This window comes from Mesoplodon mirus, assembly GCF_964341445.2.
Source record: "Mesoplodon mirus genome assembly, chromosome: 14".
NCBI lineage: Eukaryota > Metazoa > Chordata > Mammalia > Artiodactyla > Ziphiidae > Mesoplodon > Mesoplodon mirus.
The window spans coordinates 86,662,653-86,682,051 of NC_138990.1; the positions used below are offsets into that span (position 1 = coordinate 86,662,653).

At 54.6% G+C, this 19,399-nt stretch overlaps 1 protein-coding gene across 1 annotated transcript; it reads left to right on the forward strand.

Moving 5' to 3' along the window:
• Window positions 1-1,055: 1,055 nt before the first annotated feature.
• On the forward strand, window positions 1,056-17,050 carry EMX1 (empty spiracles homeobox 1; the record flags this gene model as incomplete). The annotated part of the gene is made up of 3 exons (XM_082642529.1): window positions 1,056-1,569; window positions 7,440-7,624; window positions 16,491-17,050. The coding sequence occupies 3 exons, from the start codon at window positions 1,056-1,058 to the stop codon at window positions 16,656-16,658; spliced, it is 867 nt and encodes a 288-aa protein (XP_082498655.1). The 3' UTR covers window positions 16,659-17,050.
• Window positions 17,051-19,399: the final 2,349 nt, after the last annotated feature.

Sequence of the window (19,399 nt, forward strand, 5' to 3'; positions counted from 1 at the left end):
AGGAAAGCAGATCGCCCTGCGTCCCCGTGCGAGCCGACCGCGGTGTCTGTGGCTGGGCCAAGGAGCTCCTTCCAAGCCCTGAGAACTGCAGCTTGATGACTGCAGGGGGACCGCTCCGCTAGCTCCTCCAGCGCTGTCCCCGGCCCGGGGGGGGGGGGCCTTGTGAAAAGAATTGCGTGACCCCTTTCCGGAGCTGTCACCCATAACACCCAGAAAACGCGAAACCTCACGACCAAGGCCGAGGCTTCAGACTGCGGCCCAGGAGACGGATGGTGGGCGATCCCGAGGGTCCTGGAGGCCAGGGGAGCTGGTTCTCGGGAGAACCTATTTGTTGGACTCCAAACACCCACATTCCACTCGGATCCAAGTTAGCTGAGAACTGAAACGACATCCCGGGACGAACTGTAGAGGGTTCAACTGATTTACACACTGGGGACTGGGGTTGGAGTTTCTCCCAAGCCCCAGGCCCCTTATATGCCACCTTCGGCTCCCGCGTGGGTTGAGACGGTTGCGGCGGCAGCCAGACTCTGCTAAAGGGCGGAGATGCGAGAAGACGCGAGATGGGGAGGAGGCCTAGATCGCCCCGCACAAGCTCCAGTCCGGTTTTTGCCTCCGACTGCTTGCTCCGTCCCCACCCGCTGTCCCTCGCCCCGCCCCGCCCCGCCCCCACCTTGGGGCAGGTGAGCCGCGGCCAATGGGCGGGCTCGGGGCAGGTGCCCGCTAACTCTCGCCTCGCATCGCGGTGGCCGAGCCAGGGCTGGACAGTGCTGGGAGGACCGGGGGCGGGGGTCGGTCCTGGCTGGACTCGGGAGGGAGGGGGCCGGGCTCAGCCCCCAGGCCGTAGAGGCAGCTCGCAGCATCGCACGGAGCCCGCGCCAGTGCCGGCGCCGGGAGCTGCCCGCTCGGCCGCAGAGGCCGGCGAGCCTAGCTGCGCGCCGTGGCCCGACTCTCCGTTCACTGGCTCGCACACCCCTCGCCGCTCCGCGCCTGGCTCGTGGGCAGGGGCTGAGCGCGGGCGGGCGGGCGGGGGAGGTGAGGGGTGCTGGTGTGTGTGCATGTGCCTGGCTGGGTGCACACCCCGCACGGCGGCGGCGCCAGGACGCGGAGCGCTCCCCAGCGCCCGGCTGCCTCGCTCGGCTCTGGCGGCCGCGACCATGTTCCAGCCCACAGCCAAGCGCGGCTTTACCATCGAGTCTTTGGTGGCCAAGGACGGCGGCACCGGCGGGGGCACTGGCGGAGGGGGTGCAGGCTCCCATCCCCTGGCGGCGGCCGCCTCGGAGGAGCCGCTCCGGCCCACGGCGCTCAATTACCCTCACCCCGGCGCGGCCGAAGCGGCCTTCGTGAGCGGCTTCCCCGCCGCCGCGGGCGCCGGCCGCTCGCTCTACGGCGGTCCCGAGCTCGTGTTCCCCGAGGCCATGAACCACCCTGCGCTGACCGTGCACCCGGCGCACCAGCTGGGCGCCTCCCCGCTGCAGCCCCCGCACTCCTTCTTCGGCGCCCAGCACCGGGACCCTCTGCACTTCTATCCCTGGGTGCTGCGAAACCGCTTCTTCGGCCACCGCTTTCAGGGTGAGTGCCCACGTTGTGCCCGCCTCGGCGGCCGGCCGGCGCCCGTGCTGAGGTGGCGCGGGGAGGCTCGGGGGCGTGCGGGGCCGTTCAGAAGTTGTTGCCGATGAGGCTGCGGGTCTGCAAAGGCCGATTCTTAAGCAGGGACGAGCCACGCCAGATCCATCCGCGCTTCTGCCGCGTTGGGTTCCCTCCCAGAGAACCAGGTTGGGACCTCTAGGCTCACCCAGGAACGATGCCGGTCCGGACGTCAAGCCCGGGCTCATCCTTGGAGCCTCTCCTGGTCCTCTCTGCGGCCTGCCTTAATCTCTCCAGGCTGAGCCAGTCCCATCCCAGAGAGCGCAGCGCCCGCCGCCCTGCCTGAGACCCAGCTGGACCTGGGACCATACTTCGCTCGCATTTCCACCACCAACTCCCAGGGATCAGCCTTCGCCGGCGCTTGGAGGCAGGGGAAAGTCCACCTGCGTGCCCCGGGTCTGTGGGAAGAAGGGGCAGAGGGGAGGGAAACTGGAGAGTTAATGTTCAGTGGTGAGTGCTCTGCTGTCTTGGGATGTTTGTCAGCAACCTCGACCCGACTTCTCCAAGTCACACGTGCTTTTCGGACCTAGGGTGGGAAGGTTTGAAATGGCAAACTGGCTTCCTCCGCCGCTCGCCGACTCCGGGAACCCACCGGCTGCTGGGGGACCAACAGCAGTCCTCCCAGGCAGGGGGCGGGGGCAGAGGGCTTTTAAGGTCTTAGACAGTCCGAGCCCCCTAGTCTGCACTGGGCAGTGGGTTTGCTAAAGAAGATCTCCCACTGGTCTCGGTCTCTCTCTCTCTCTCTCTCTCTCTCTCTCTCTCTCTCACACACACACACACACACACAGGTTTCAATGATCTGACTTTCCCAAAAGAAAGAGTTCCATTAGTTGGAGTTCGTTTTCTTCTTTGAATTTGTTGGAGTTTTTCTTTTCTTTCTTCTTCTTCTTCTTCTTATTTTTTTTTGGAGTGTCCTTAATTTGTGCAGTAATTGGTTTAGTTTCCGGTTTTATTTTGTTAGTGTAGACCGGACGTCAGTCTTATGAGGTTCCATGACTCAGAGCTAGGTAACCCTGATTTTAGCAAAACAAATGAAAAGGATGTGGCTAGAGCTTTGGCTCCTGGAGCTAATCCGAGGGTAAACTGGGTGTACACAGTCAAAATAAACTGGATATTGGGTACAATTATCTAGATAACAGAAGAAAAATGATCTCGTGAAGCTTTCGCTATAGCTGCTTAACTGTTTTCACGGAAAGCCGCTTTCCCCGGCCCCGATTTGTCAGACAATTTTCTCAGTCCCATCTGGTCAAAGGATACTGACCCAACAGATCCCACAAAATAAGATAATGTAATTATTTGAGCAAGAATCTTTGTGGGCAGTTTTGTCTGCCCTGGGGATTTCAAAGATTTGCCCAAATCATTTGGGGGGGGGAGGCTATGGTGTCAGCCGCTATGGGAAAGAAACCTGTCAATTAAAATATATGTTTACTGGTAAAATGAAGTGTTATTTAAAATTGAGCAAACCACCTCGGTCCTCCATGGACTGGGTCCCCGGCCTGGGTCTCTAAACCTCGCGACCGCGGGGCAATTTGAGAGTCGCGGCTGTTTGTGAACCTTCGGGCCCGGGCGGCGGAGGGACCAGCGGTTAAGAGGCTAGTAGAGAGACAGGGGCTCGGAGAAGAGGGCAGAGCGGGTCCTGACACCTGTGGTCTTTGCTCACTCGGAGATGGCCTCCCGGCGACGCCCTCGGCTTTGGACCCGGCGCTCCACACCCTCCGCGCTACCTTTCCCGCCTCTGGCCTCGCCCGCGCGGGCTTAGGGTGCGAGGGCCGGGGGCGCCAAGCGTCGGGGGCGCCTTGCGAGAGATCCAGCTCCAGCTCTGAGCATCCTCAGTTAGGCGAGGCCGAATAAATCCTCCGCAAAACCCTCTCGGAATTTGCCGCCTCTCCCTGAGCCGTCAGTCCCGGCGGGCACGTTGTCGAGTTGCAAAAACGGTTGCATTTTTCTCCCAAGAACTGTGTCTGGACGCGGAGATGGAGCCAAATGTGGTCGCATTGTTGAACACGGAATCCGTTGGGCACTGAAGGACTTTTCGAATCCTAAGAAGTTTTGGCTTCATGGCCGGTCATCGTCGGGGCAGACCCCTGCGGCCCGGGCGCCCTTGAGTCCTGCGATCCCGCGGGCCCTCGGGGCTACGAGCCGAGCCATTTCAGGCCCTCCGGCGCCGCGTTTTCTAGAGAACCGGGTCTCTGCGATGCTCATTTCAGCCCCGTTTTAATGCAAGAAGCGAAACCCTACACGAACGAAAAGGAACACGTCTGCGCTCTGTGCGCAGCGCTCTCCAGCAGCGCGGTCCCGGCGCGCAGGGAACCGGCTTCTTCGCTGAGCGAGGCGGTGGGAGAGAAAAAGCCAGCGCGGGATGGTCGGGACCAGGCGGCGGGACGCCGAAGACGGGGGCGGCTTTCGAGGCCTGAAGGGGAGGAGCTGGCGGAGACGACGAGTTAGCCGCACTTCGGTGCTATTTCCCCCGGACAGCAGGAACTTTCCAGGCCGAGGAGCAGCGTCGGGAGGGGGCCGTGGGAGACCAGGCCCTCTGGGACTGGTGGTGGTAATGGGCCGGTGCTTCAAAGGGTGCCTTTGTTCCGGCCGGAGGAGGGGGAAAGAGGTTATCTCCGTTGCCGGGCGGGCCTCTCCGTCTCGTAGCCCCAGGCCCCTCCGCCCCGCCATCCGGCCCAGAGCCCCCAGTCTGCCTCGGCCTCTCCAGGAGGGACTGCAGCTCGAGCCCCGGACCTTCGAATCCCTAGCTCCCACCTCCTGCCGCCTCACTCCTGGGAACCTCCGTTGCTAGGTCCCAGCCAGTGCCTTAAAGGGGCCCGCAGAGAAGGCTGGAGGAAAACGGGGCGGGTGGGGTACAGTTACTAGCTCCAGGGAAGACTAAGCCAGCCCCTTTACACTTTTCCACCTGTCCTTGTCTGAAACTGACAGCCCACTCTCAGAGCCCAGAATTACTGCATCTAAACAGGCCACACCGCAACCCAGTCCCAAGCTTGTTCTGCCCTTGTGATCCAATTAAGGGAAACTGAAGCCTTGGTAGGGACGTTTGAGGCCCCCTCTCCATAGGTCAGAGTGAGAGTGGCCCAGGCTCATAGGCACCACCCTAGTTCTTACACAAACATGCAGCTATTGGTGAGTTTCCCAGTTTTGTACTAAACATACTCTTCCTTACAGGAAAGAGCCCTGATTCTTTTGAAATCAAATCTGTCATCACTAATCAACATCTTGAATACTTTTTTCTGGCCTCTGCTTCTTCTTGGTTGGGTCAGAAGGACCCCTGTGTTTCTGCACATGCAACACAGACTACAGGATACATGCTATCTGTCCCTTCAGGGCATTACAATGAACTGGGCCTATTCTCTCTCCAGTTGAGGGAGACCTCAAGCAACCTACCTTTCCCCTAAAATAGCCTGACTTGAAGCAAAGAGATGTGTATGTCAGGAGGCGCTTGTTGCTTCCATCCTCCACTTTGGGTTTATAAAGACAAACATAGAGAACTCTACCACACAAGTGACCAACACACACCACGAAATTACAAAATAGCCATCAAATCACACACACTGAGGCAGGCTGCAGTCCTGCTTTCTCAGCCCCACACTACTCTTCACACTTCTGCATCCCATTCACTCACAACTCCCCGGTCTCTCCACGCTGCCACTTCACTTCTGACCAATCTGGGCCAGTCAAGCTGCTGAGGCCAAACCCTGCGATCACAGGGGTGGGCTTTCTCTCCCTCTTCAGCTCATTTGTCCAGAGGAAACCACTGTTGGTATTTCACTTGAGCTCAGAATGCTGTTGTTTTTTTGAGGCAATTTATTTTAACATCAGGAAGAAGTGTTTGCTTCCCACCCACCTCTCTCACCTATCTCCGGCCTATCACACTGGCCCTCACTTGAGGCCTTAATCCTTCTTCTTCCCAACTGGATCATTCTTCTCCTTTCTCTCCCTCTTACCCCTCTCTGCCAGACCACCTCCCCTGATCATCTGTCCCCTCCACCACCACAAGCTAAACCTCTTCCTTCTGTCAGGCCTGAGAGCCCTGGATCTGCCCCCACCTTGAAGGGCCCAATGGGCAGGGTTCCCTCCCTCCATCTTCCTATGATGTGATCCCACTCACTTTTACAGCAGCACAGATCCAGCCACTTGAAATGGATAAGATGATTGGAAGTTAGTGGCTTCTCCCTTTCAGGCAACTCTGTCTCCCTCCAGGCACTAGCCCCTCATTCCTAGGCAATGCTGTTCCACAGAAAACCCCAACAATAAAGTTTGCCTGTATAGGTGTCCAAAGCCCATGGACGTGGAGAAAGTCATGTCAGGCAGTTTCCACCAGCAGAGGGATATGAACAGTTACCTGGAGAGTTTTAGCCATAGTATCTCAATTATGTGCCCTTGCTTCACTTACAGAGATATTTCCAGAGATGGGAGATCTCAACCGAATTATCCAAACAATTGTCTTAAAAAATGAAACAACAAATCAAATTGAGTCAAACCAGTGGCCGTTTCTGAAGAAATTAATTGGATCAGTCAATCTCAACAACTAACTGTCAAAACATTTCATCTAGTGCTCTGCATTGTTGGTGGGTCAGGGTACTATTATGTGCCACTGCATGAGACTCCGTGGATGAGGTCAGGGCCTGTTTCCAGTCTTGTTGGCATGTGCAACCAAGCCAGAGGTGGTGTGAAGGCCTAGTGGGGGGTTCACTGAGACTGGGGCTGTGGGTGGAAGCTAGTTTCACTTTTGTAGTTCCTGACCCCACCACCTCAGCCCCATCCAGCCCAATGTCAGCCCCTCCTCCTGCATGTACGAGCTGAGTCCCCATGATGGCCAACATTATCCAAGGGACAGTTGCACTCTTTGAAAATCCTGTATGGTAGAAAGGAGAAGAAGACAGTAGGGAGGCTGGAGCATGTATTTACACACGCCCATGCAGAAACCAATATATCTATAGCTATATATATTAGAGAGAAAAATGACGTCTAGATATTTATACACATGTTTCTTCAGCAGGGGATTATTCAGGGATGAAGCAAGGCCTTTTTCCACCAGAGAGCAGTAAGTCTCCTGTGGGAAGAGGATTTTACCTGAAGGCCTGAGGGGAGAGAGGTGGGAAAGCCGGGAAGAAGAAACCTAACTTTAGACCTCCAGGTGCTGCCTGGATGTTGACTTAGCCCCTAGCCTATTTTTACCACTTGCAAGGCAGAGCCTTGGCTTGTTGGAAGGAATTTTCTATGGGCTAGTAGCCTGAGCATTTAGTTGCAAGGCTGGTTTAAGCAGGTGTGAAGGGAGAGTTCCTGGGATACCCTCTAGTTCTTGAATCTGTATTTGGTAGGGGAATGCCTAACAACCTGGCTGTTCCCCTTACCACTCTCCTGACACCCAGCCCCGTCTCTGCTCTTGGTCCACTTTGAGGGAGACATGACGGGGCAAGCCAACAAAACGGGCTTCCCACTCCTTGGCCTCTTAGGTTGCTCCAGGCACTGTGGATTTGGGCCTCACCAGGCCTGGGCCCACTTCCTGGCCTAACAGTGATCTGCAGCGCTGCGATTCCGCGAGGCCCCCGCAGCCGGGAGGTGTTGGGAAAGGGAGTGGACTTACGGAAGGGGCGGCAAAAGAGAAAGAGGAGAAGTGCGTGTGTCAAGGGTTGGAGAGGGCATCGGAGCACTCCGGGGCGTGTGCGAGAGCGCGGTGCGATGGGTAGCTTGGCCGGCTCCCGCGGGCGGCCCGTTGCCCGGGCTGCGGCTCACGGCGCCCTTCTCTCTGTCTGTATCTGCGTGTGTTGCCGTCGGCGACGCGGCCGCAGCGAGCGACGTGCCCCAGGACGGGCTGCTTCTGCACGGCCCCTTCGCGCGCAAGCCCAAGCGGATCCGCACGGCCTTCTCGCCCTCGCAGCTTCTGCGACTGGAGCGTGCCTTCGAGAAGAACCACTACGTGGTGGGCGCCGAGCGGAAGCAGCTGGCCGGCAGCCTCAGCCTCTCCGAGACGCAGGTAATGATCCTCGCTGCGCCCGGGGGCCGGGTGGAGGGGGGGCCGGAGAGGCCGGCCTTGCCCCCAGCCTTCCCCAGCTTCTCCCGCTACCCCTGCGGCGCCCCCGTCACGCCTGTCTTCCCTCCGACTGTATGCAGCCTCGAAGAGGCCACAGGACTTTTATTAAACACTAAGGACCCACCGGGAGGTTGGGATCAAACCTTATCCCGACCCCACTCCCATAGCCCATAGGAGGTGCCAGTTGCCAGAAGGCCGCTGGCGCCCTCGGGAGCCGGCCGAGCGCTGAGCGCCCAAGCCGCGGTCACTCCGCGCCCACCCGGGCCCTCTGGCGCCGTCTCAGCCCTGCGGTTACTGCAGCCCTTCTCCCGTCACTGTTCCGGGGGCGCTCAGGGGTGTGTGGGGTGCCCAGGCCTGTCTCGCACTGGCTTCGCTGCTGTTCAGGGGCAAAGCGGGCAGAGGCCTCGCTGTCCCCCAGCGGGTGTGCTGTGGGGAGAAAGCCCACGTGTCCTCAGGCTATAAACATCAGAAGCAGAGGGATTAGGCGGGAGCGCGCAGCCCTGCTGGGGGTCCAAGGGGGGCACTGATCTCTGCCCAGCCCGGCTGGCAGGGCTCTGAAACTGTGGCGTGTGTGCGCGGGCGTTGGCGGGGCCTGGGGACGGTGGGAAAGCAGATTCTGGTCCTCGGGACCTGTTTCCAATCACTTGAAGGGCTGTTGCGTTGGGGAGGGAATAAACTGCAATGGAGTTGAAGGGGTTTGAACTGGGTGAAATTACAATCACCACGTAGTATTTTTGTAATTGATAATTAGAAAAAAAATTTAAAGAACTAGAAGGGAATTATAGGAAGGCAGATTTGGGTTTATTGTAAGTAAAGACTTTGCCATAAATAAATGCTGTCTGGAAGCACCGCTAAGCTCTTAGTCCGCCCGGAGTCCAACGTGCGGGGGTGGCTGGCTGCTGCCCTGGAGGCGGATTTCAGTATCTGAATGGGCTTCGGGAGACCTTAACTCCCTTCTGTCCCTGACAGCGCCCAGATTTGCAAAGAGAGAGGTGGGCTGGCGCGGCCCAGCAGCTCTCGCCCGCCGGCATTTCATCTTCCGCTCCCCTTTCTGCTCGCCTCGCCCCTCTTACACCACCGTCCTCCACCCTAGTCCCGGACAGTGAGAAGGCATCCGGCTGGAGGTGGGGGTGGGGTGTGTGTGCAGCCTGGGGTCTCCCGGGTAGCAGTGAGGATAGATGGAAGGCGTCGTGGGGGAGTCCAAACCCAAACTTCGTCCCCAGCATCCTGCAGCCCCGACCTCACTCTTTGCCGCTCACGTCGCATTTTGCTATCTATTGTCCTATCTATCTGATGCCCTATTTCATCAATGCATTGCTCCCATCTCCGCGGCAGGACCCGGGCTTTTTCAGATTTGCTAGCTGGGCTGTTCTAACTGCAGAGATAAAGCTTACAAAACAACGGACTTAATTTTAAAAACGTTTTAAAGAAAGATATGTTTTTTAAAAAAGAAGTTAATAAAATAATACCCCCTTTTCCCTCTTGGCAAACAGTGTTTTAAAATTGTTGTTTAAAACAAGGTGTCAACTTAAGAATGGTATTTATACTTAACTTCATTTTAAAAGTATTAGTTATTAAATTTTAATTGCAGAAGTGTAAGAAAACAAAACCGTTTATAAGCCCACCATCCACAGATTAACACTTGTTGAAATAATGTCATTCTTTTTAAACTTTCAATTTTTTAGCTCAGTCAGAGCATTTTTAATTGACTTTCTTTCAACTGAACCTATCTGCCTGTCAATATTTGCTCCTAACAATGCCAGTTAGTAAACCCAATGATTTTCTCTTTCATTTTTATTATAAGGCGCTTAAACATATATTTAAAACAAAACCAGATAGAAAATAAAATGTATCCAGCTTCACTAACGATCAAAACGCATGGCTAATCTTGTTCCATCTATAAATGAGCTGGTTAAGCATATGAAACAAACAAACAAAATAATAGAACTGTGGGAGATTTAAGCCTGAGAAACCTCCTTGTAGAGTCCTGTCTTTCCAGGTGAGGCCTTTGAGACGGAGAGATGAATTAGGCAGACCACCCCGTGCAGGCAGATGGGATTTCAGTATCTGCCTCCCTGCTAACTGACTGTGTGACCTTGGGCCAGTTACTCAACCTCTCTGAGTTCTGTTTTCATCATCCATAAAATAGGTTGTTTAAGGATTAAAGGCACCTAATATGAACTCAAATAAGATTAATTCTCATCCCCAGTGCTTCCTTTCCTTTTGTTGAAAGTAATATGTCAAATTAGTGTTATAATAAGATCCAAACCTGGAATTCCTGACTCAGTCTTTTTCATCACCAGAGCTGTCTTTCTGTCCCTCTCGTAACTATCATTAAGACCTAGGCTATGTAACTAACTAATTATCTATTTATCTCTCTGTGTTTGCCAGGCAGGCTGACCTGTCATTTCTAGCTATCAACTATTTGTCAAGCATCAGTCACTCCCATCAGCCCCCTGCCATCTACTTCTACTGTCAATATCTATATTCATCTCTCACAGAGAGCTATTTTATATCTAGCCATGTACTTCTGTCTGCTTTCATTAAACTGCCTCTGCAAAGCTGGTTAATTTATATTTCCTATTTTTTATTAATTCTATCTTCTTCTTAACAATAATTCCTATTTACCCAACTGTTGATTATCTCTTTATCATCTACTCTGTTTTACCTTCTGTATATCTACCATCCATCTCAAACTTCCATCTCTATAGATCTTTAGCAGCTGACAGTGTATGCATATGTCTGTAATGGTTATCATCTAATCAGCTCTCACTTTGTCTTTTTTTTTTTCTGGGCCTCAGTTGCTGATCTGAAAGATTGAATGAAATGAACTCCAGGGTTCTTTTCAGCCTTGAGCTTCTGGCTCATCTATATTCTACTTCTCTGTATTTCTGTATAATCCCTCCTCCAGGTTCTCAGAACTCACAGCATATCTCCCACATATCATAATATTTATAGGACTTTGCTATTGTTTAATAATCTTCCATGTCCAAATGTCAGTCTGTACACTGGTTGCATTCATCTCTCAAAGAAATCTTAAAATGCAGATTCCTAGACCCTGCTCAGGAGATTCTCTTAGGAGTTCCAGGATGGGACCCAGGAAAGATTTTAAAACAGCTCTCTGGGTGATCCTGATAAACAATAGGCCTGAGCATCTCAGCTCTGGGAGGCAGAGGCCAAGCCTTCCTATTTCTTGCTGTGCTCCAGGGCCCAGCTCAGTGACCAGCAAAAAGTAGATGCTCCATAAATATGTATTGAATGAACAGGCAAGTTTCTCTTGATTGTATACTTATCCATATGTTAACTTTACCAGTCATTTCCCTCACTCTCTGCTGTCACTGCTCCCTTTCTGTCCCTCTCCTTCTATCATTCCCTTACACTTTCATAGCTGATTGTTGATCTAGATGATCGAATTTTATTTACCAGTTCATGGATAAAACTTCTAGGAGGGTTAAGCAGATTGGTGTGGGGGTCTTAGTTCAGAGTTCAGGGGTGTCTGTATGCTCAAAGCTCTAGCATGGGATATTGGGGGTGGGCAACCTGAGATGCTTTTTGGGGGTAGGGCTATAGTTTGGTTGCGTGTGGGGTATTTGTACTGGGATGGCCGTGGGTTAATCCAGGAGGTGGAGGGAGGGGCCCTGGGCAAGGGCTAGGTCTTCCTTCTGGGTCTAATTATTTGTTCCTCACTGTTGTGCAGCCCAGGAGTCTGACTGGAGTGAAGCCCATCTAAGCTTCAGTCCTGGTGGCTGGTGGGGCAGACTTGGGCCTGGGTAGGTCAGAGCCTTGAGTGTGTGTGTGTGTGTATGTGTGTGTAATGGGTATATGTAACATATGTATGCCCATAATGTGGAGCACATGTGGGCTTAGTGTGATCAGTGCCCAAGGGTCAGGTGCTATCCTATGTACACATGGCATGGAGTGCCTCTGTGAGCTTCTGTGCATGTGTGGGGGGCACATTAGTTTTGGGGGGAGTGAGAGAAAGCATTTGGTTGCTTCAGCTGATTGATTGGTTAGTGTTTCCAGCCGCTCCTCCAGCTCTGAACCGTTCAGGAGGTGTTTCTTGACCTTCCCTGGCTCAGTTTAGCTGAGCTAAACTGTGAGGGAAAAGCATGCAGAAATGTGGTGTCTTGGCCTTGGAGATTCCTCATGCAGTGCCAGGGCATGTGAGGGGTGAGTGACCGGAGTCCCATTGAAGCCACAGCTGTGGACTGAGGGAGTCAGGGGAGAGCTGCATCGGTGGAAGTCTCCTGGGAGGCCACAGACATGCAAGGCTTGGAGGGATGTGTGGGTTGGTGGGAAGAAAGGGGAGGCTTTGAGATTAAGACGGAGCGGGAGTTGTCAAGTCTGGCTACCTTCTTGGGTCCCGAGAGCATGGGTGGTGGGGTCTTAGGAGGCAGGAGTGTGTAGTCACCTACCTATGGGTTTTTCCCCCCAGGGGCATGGTAAGAAGACTTCCTGCCTGGAATATCTGCCTTTTGGGAGATGGCTGAGAGGGAGATATCCTAGGGACTTGAATTTTAGGGAAAGGTTACTAGCTCACTGTGTGTTCTGAGATGGACTCACCCCTTCTCTAAGTCTTGGCTTTTCTCCAAGAACTTCTGCACCTCTCAAGCTCCGGGAGTCCAGTGGGAGGCAGGAGAGGGCACAGGAGGTAAGGGAGACTGGAATGGTTCTCTGAGGGTGTGGTCCTGAGCAAGCAGGCAAATCTTGTGATGTCTCCCTGAGAGTGAGGGCAAGCATCCAGGGTGGATTGAGAGAGGAGGAACCAAGAAAGCTCAGGAAGAGTTAGGACTCTAGTTGATGGGGAGTCAGAGGTGACCTCAGTTTGGTGGGGTGAGGGTTGAGCTTCGCATGGCATTGGGCTTGACACTGAGAGCGGGACCAGTTCACATGATCAGATGTTAGGAAGTGGATCCCAGTGGAGAGGGCAGGGGGGTGAGCAGGCTGAGGAGTGGCTTGATTGATGTCGCTAAGCTTCTTTCTAGTATGAGGACTTTCTCTGTGTTTGAGGATGACAGAATAGGAGGACACAGGCTTAAATTAAAACAGAAGAGACAACAGAAGGCCATAAGGAGGAACTTCTTGTATCAGAGTTACAAGACTCAAATGTCCCTTGATAGAGGTTTTTGAACTCCTTGTTGAGAGGACAGGTATTCACCTGAAAGTATGCAGGGGCCAGGAGCCATGGACTCTCCCATTTGGGATGGGCTAAGATGGGGAGTGGTGGAAAAGAAGGGATCCAGACCTGGTTCATTCAAAGGTAAAGTCTGAAACATTGGCTGGAGTTGTAGTTTGCTTGTCTGTAAGTTCATTTGTCCATTCACTCACGCACGTCTTCATTCATTAATGCATACAGTGATCAATCTGCTAATGCCTTAATGCCTTCATTCATTTATTCATTCAGCCGCAGCAGTTTTACCTTCTTTATCCTACCTGACTCAAGCTGACCCTTGTCCCCTCAACAATGGATCTTCCTCTCCTCCTGTCCCCCCCAGAAGTGGTTAATCCAATCCACAGTATGAAGAATTAAGAACTGACCCTCTTGTAGAAGTGTCCACTGAACTAAGCCAAAACAGGATCCCATCTCTGCAGCAGTTAGCTCTTTCAAAACCCCCTTTCCATTTAGACCTCAATCCCTCTACCATTGATTTTCTCCTGTTTTCCAGGTTGGCCCAAGCGCCTCTTTCCTAGATCATAGGGCTAGGTCACTTCACCTCTGCCCCACTGGCTGAACGTACCTGGAACATGCCCACTGGGCCTCCAAAGCCAGCTAACACACCACTTTCGTTCTCCCGGTTCCCGTACCATCTGATGAGGAGACAGAGGTTTGAGCAAATAAATTAACATGTTGCTGGGGTCATTGTTACTGAGACAGAAAAAAGCACTAAGGAGTTACAGACAGGTGATGGGGCACATCCAGTCTAGGAACAAGGGAGCAGGGTTTCAAAGCCTAAGTAAGAATATTCCAGGTGGTGTAACTCAGACAAAAGTGGAGCCTCTTGGAAGGATCTCGCTTATCAGAAAACTGAGAGACGTTGAGTGAGGTGGGGACTTGGGCGGCCCCAAGGAACCTCTCTTTCCCCAAACCCAGAGGGCTCAGAGATGGGTGAGGGGTTCCTCCAGCCAGCACCCCAAGTGCGCCCTGGACTTGAAAGGTGAGTAGCGTGCCGGTGTTGAGGGGAGGCAGTGCAGAATAAGCAGGCCTCCTAAGGCCGCTCCCACTGCGCTGGTACCCACAGTATGTGACCTGGTTCCTTTCTAGATCCTCTCTCCTTTAGGGAAGGGGTTCTGGGGTGACCCCAGCGTTGCCTGGCTTGGGTGTCACTCTTATCTCTTACTACATTCAGAGACCAGTTCCTTTTCTTTTTCCAAATAAAAAAATTACTGGTAATTGTTATCAGTAATGCATTAAAGAAAAGTCAGAAAAGTGGAAAGAAGAAAGACAAGTCACCCATACTTTGGGTACATTTCCTTCTAGTCTTTTTTCCCCATGCATAGGCTTTGTTTTTCCATGGCTGTGATCACACTGTGCCCAAACTGTGCATCCTGCCATTTTCACTGATATTACTAAGTCATAAGCATCCCCTTGTTATTACAGTCTTTGTAAACAGCATCTGGACACTCAGCCCAAGGCTGTTCTCCGGAAGATAGCCAGGCTGCCTGGGGAGAGAGTTTTCGTCCCTGTTTCTAGAGAGCTGCCTCCTTGACCCTAGTAGTTTTCATGGAGAAAGTATTCAGAATTGCTTTTCATTTGTATGTACCAGGAAGCCAGCCCTGGTGTGAAAACACACCCTGTGCCCTGTGCCGAAGAAGTTTTCCTTCTTTGGGCCAGTGATGCTGGGCAAGAGTAGCAGCCTAGGTCCATCCCACTAGAGGCGAGTCTCCTTCTGGAAGGAGACTGGGGAGTGTGTGTGGGAGGGAGAAGGTGCAGAAAGGGGCCCTGTGTCCCTGGTGCTGCCCCAGATCACGCATCAGCAGGCTGGCCATGCTTAGCCCTCAGCCAGCCCCTCGGGCTCTCAGGAACACCGCCCCAGGCCTGAGTCACACACAAGGCTTGCACAGGAGTCTGGGCAAGCTCACCCGCCTACGGGCTGGCACAGTCACAGTGGGCTACAGGGCGGGGGGCAGGGGCCAGGCTGGCTGCCAAATGGTTGTGCCGAGAACCACCCAGGGCCCAGCTAGCCCTGTGCCCTAGGAAAGGTGGGCATGGAATCTAGAAGCCCTGCGCCTGGAGCATCTGCCATCCTCCCCATCTATCTGAGCTGGGACATGCAGGCAATGGGTTTGAAGCCAGCTCTGGAAATGAGAGAAGAAGCCCTTTCCTCACTGTCCACCAAGGCCAGGTACCTCACCTCTTCCTGTCCCTGGCTGGCTGCTCTGTGTGTCATTGACCACTGGCTGCCCTCACACCTATCCTCGTGCTCGAAAATCAACGGGCAAGGCAGATGGTACCATGGAAACCCTGGGGAGGGGTGGGCTGTTGGAGGAGCCCTGGGTTGGGTCAGCTCCATGGAGGGGACAGAGAGGAGTGTCTGGGAAATGTGAGAGTGGGGCATCCTGGGCACGAAGCTACTCCCTGGGCCTGGATGCCAGGCCTGCTTTGGCTGTCACTGCCTGGCTTTATGCCTACGGCCTGTACTTTTCACCCATTCTCAGGGAGCAGGGGCAGAAGCGGGTAGTGTTTCTGAGGTTTGCCTTTAAGCCTGCCCAGGATTCAAGGATCTCCCCTCAGCAGTCACTGCTGCCGCCAGACCGAGGTGCTCATCATCATTCCACACACGTGACTTACCGCTCACCACCTGCTTGGGCACCGTGGATCACTCCAACTGCAGTTGGCTAAACCTACCTGCTTTTTAAACGTGCTGTCATTTCAGGAAACCATCCATGCCTCATAACCCTGCCCTTCGGCACCACCTTCCCCAGAGACCCTCTGGAATTCCACCTGAGGTTGCTAAGACGGGGTCCTCTGGTGAAACAGACCAGCCTAGACAGCATGAGAAGTTAGAGCCTCGAGCAGCAGGGTCCGTGACCCTAGGAGCGCTCTGGCTGTCCTGGGCGCTGCTCTGGGTGTGGACATCACCTCCTGGTTATGTAGCTGTGTCCACTCTGCCTCTTTGTGCCACAAAGAGCACAGGGTTGCCCCGGGGGGTGGCACTCACTCCAGGCCATCAGAACCCGTGTGATGGCTTCTTGTATATTCCCTCATTTACTGTTCACATCAACCCTGAGAAGGAGTAATTATTAATCTCTTCTCTAAAAACTGGTAGAGGGTTTCCCTGGTGGCGCAGTGGTTGAGAGTCTGCCTGCCGATGCAGGGGGCGCGGGTTCGTGCCCCGGTCCAGGAGGATCACGCATGCCACGGAGCGGCTGGGCCCGTGAGCCAGGGCTGCTGAGCCTGCACCTCCGGAGCCTGTGCTCCGTGGCGGGAGAGGCCACAGCAGTGAGAGTTCCGCGTACCACAAAATAAATAAATAAATAAATAATAAAAACTGGTAGAGACTCAGGTCTCTCTGTTCCTGTGGTTCCAGGAACCAGGATGCTTGGCAGTTCCATGACCCCCTCCTTTCCCTCTGTTGAGGGGACAGGAAAACGGCCGCTCTCTGGCCCACTGTGCCCTCTCCCTGGCCCCCCTCATTTGCATCTGGAAGGGCAGACCTCCAGATGCATGAGGTGGCACCGGCCAAAGGAGACAACCCTGGCCTCAGTTTCCCTCTCCGGCTCCCAGCTCAGCCTGAGTGCTGAGGCCCTGGTGGCTGCTCTGGGGGCCTCCTGGGTGTTTCTCACCTGTGCCCCTCCCTCCCTGGCCCAGGTGAAGGTGTGGTTCCAGAACCGGAGGACAAAGTACAAGCGGCAGAAGCTGGAGGAAGAGGGGCCCGAGTCGGAGCAGAAGAAGAAGGGCTCCCACCACATCAACCGGTGGCGCATCGCCACGAAGCAGGCCAACGGGGAGGACATCGACGTCACCTCCAATGACTAGGGTGTGGGCGGTCACAAACCCACGAGGGCGGAGTGCTGCTCGCTGCTGGCCAGGCCCCTCGGTGGGCCCGGCAGGACTCTGGCCACTCCTTGGCCAGGCTGCGTGGAGGCCTCAAGTCACGGCCCCAGAGGGCTTGGAGCCTGGGGCCACCACCGACAGAGGGACAAGAAATGGGCTGGCTGAGGCCTGGGACTGCTCGACCTTCTCCTCAGAGAGCCTGCCTGCCTGAGCAGGCTGCAGGCCACTGCAGCCTCCCAGCCACTCTCCATTTCTCTTATCTCCTTTTTGTTTTGATGCGTTTCTGTTTTAATTTATTTTCCAGGCACCCGCTGTAGTTCTTAGTGATCCCCTTGTGTCTCCCTTCCCTATGGGAATAATAAAAGTCTCTCTCTTAATGACACAGACATCCAGCTCCAACCCCAGAGCCTGCGAGCCTGGCGTGGTGGATTCTGGCTCTGAGGGCCACTGGGGGGACTGGCAGAGCAAGCTTGTTCAGGGCCTGGGAGCCTGGGGTGGGGCCTCGGAGACTCGATCCATTAACTCTTCTCCTTTCTTGGTGGTTGACCCTGGTCTCTAGCTTCAACTCCACAGCAAGAGAACCTGAGGCTAGATGTAGGGAAAGACCACCCTGTGTCTTGAGGGAGGCTATGCTCAAGTCTCTCCAAACGTAATGAGCAGTGGGAATCAGGCCCAGGTGGGTTGGGGAGGAGAGAGCGTCTGTACTTGCCCACGCGTAGAGCTCTGGTGGCTTCTCCAGTTGAGGGAAAAACAGAGGAAACGGGGAGTGTCGGGGGCTGGGTGGAGGGCGCACCATTCACAGAGGTTGACAGTCCCTGCCGCAGGTCCTGGCCCCACCGGGATGTTCACCTGTCCCTGGAGAGCCCCCCCCCCCCATCACCCTCCCGGCAGAGGAAAGCTTCAGATGAAAGTGTCGGACCTCGGCTTGAGGCCAAGCTCGCAACTGGTTCCCGAGGGCTCAGGGCCTCCCAGCCTGGCAAAGAGCTCAAGGCAGGGCCCGCTAATCTCTTTAGTTCATCTGCCTCCAGTTTGTGCACTTGTCTTTCCTGCTTGTCACACATCATGTCTTCCTTCATCCTAAGAAACACAACCTGTATATTCCGAACACCCTTCCCCTTCCGACGTCCAGACCTGCCTCCACCTCTTCAGCACCCATGTGCCACCCAACCCCTTGCTCTCCCTCCTCTGCCTCACCACTGGGCTGAGGCTCATGACCGCCACCAACCACAGTTACTGCCACCCTTGTGGCTAGACTCCACACCTCCTGTTTGGCTTCACTGTGCCCCATCTTCTGGCCATTCCTTCCTAGGCTCCCACCCCTCCCTGCCTTCACTCCACTCTGACACCTCTTCCTGCCTTTCTGAGTCCTCCCCAGTCTTACCCCTGTCCCGTCACCTCTGTCCACCTCAGGGTCAGTCCGTGCTCCTCCCGCCTCCCTCACTGTGCCTTCCGCCTGGGCCTTTGCATCCACCTGCAGGACTTCTCTTTGCTTTCCAGCCAATGCCTCCAGCCAACCTCTGCTGAGCTGCAGACCTATGAGCCCGCTGCCTGCTGCCCTCCACGCTCCCCAGCACCTCAAACCCAACGTGTTCACAGCTGACTCACGGCCCCACTTGCTCTCTTCCAGGATTGCCCACCTTCGCAAACAGCCAAGGTTTCTTCTACCTTGGGAAACAGTGTACATGGATCCTGGGGGTTTGGGAGGGGAGGGCAGGGGTGGGAGGCATAATGAGGTTTGTGCAGATGTCAAGGATGAGGCCCACTTCAAAGGAGGACCTGCGTGCTGCGGCTAGGGTTCTCTTCCTCAAGCTCAAATAGGACCACGCCACCCCCTTCCTCAGGCCCCCACCCTGCTCCCGTCTTTCCCACCCTTGGCCTCTCCTCCTTTGCTACTGGTGCCCTCTGCTTCAGTCTCACCCACGTCATCCCTGTCCCCCAGTGAGCCACGTGTTTGGCCTGTGCTGTGCCTTTACTTATCCTATTCTTGGCGCCTAGAATGTCCTGGGGGCGGGGTGGGGGTGGGGGTTGATCAATGTTGAAGTCATTGGAAAGATGTCAAAGGCCAAGCCTTGTTGCCTGGGGCACATGCAGGGATCCAAGCACAGAAGGTCCTGCTGCTGGGACTGTCAGTGTCTCTCCTGGGTCCAGTCAATGCTAGAAACCAATGGGCTGTGTCCCATCCCAACGCCCTCCCCAGACATCAACCAGGAAAGTCCAAGTTGAGCCTCACAGTGGACTCTCACTGCCAGGCATGTTGGATAGCCTCTGGGGAGCAGGTATGCACAGGTGGGGTGAAGGTAAGAAGAGGAGGCATCTTTTTGGCACCATCCCGGGGCGGAGGAATGGGTACATTGTGCCTCTCTCTCACTTGGTGGGGGAGGGAGTGCAGGAAGATCACAGCAGAGCACCCCTGTCATCCAGATAAAGGGCTGGAAAAGACCCAGAGAAACCTGCCAGTCTTCCTAGGCCAGGCCCTCAAGGGGTGGGGCGGGAGTCCCCGCCGCACTCCCATCCATGCCCTCATGTTGTGCCTCTCCCCGCAGACGGTAAATATTGGTGTTGTGACTTCATTAATAAAGGCTTCTGTGAGCCTGAAAAACATGGAATCAGGATGAACTATTTTCTGAGCTGTGGGCTTGCCAGGTTTGCTAATTTGGGAGTTTTTGGGCCCTCTCCAGGGAACAAACCAAAGTCTCTCTCGAAGAGACACAGATGCAGCTGGG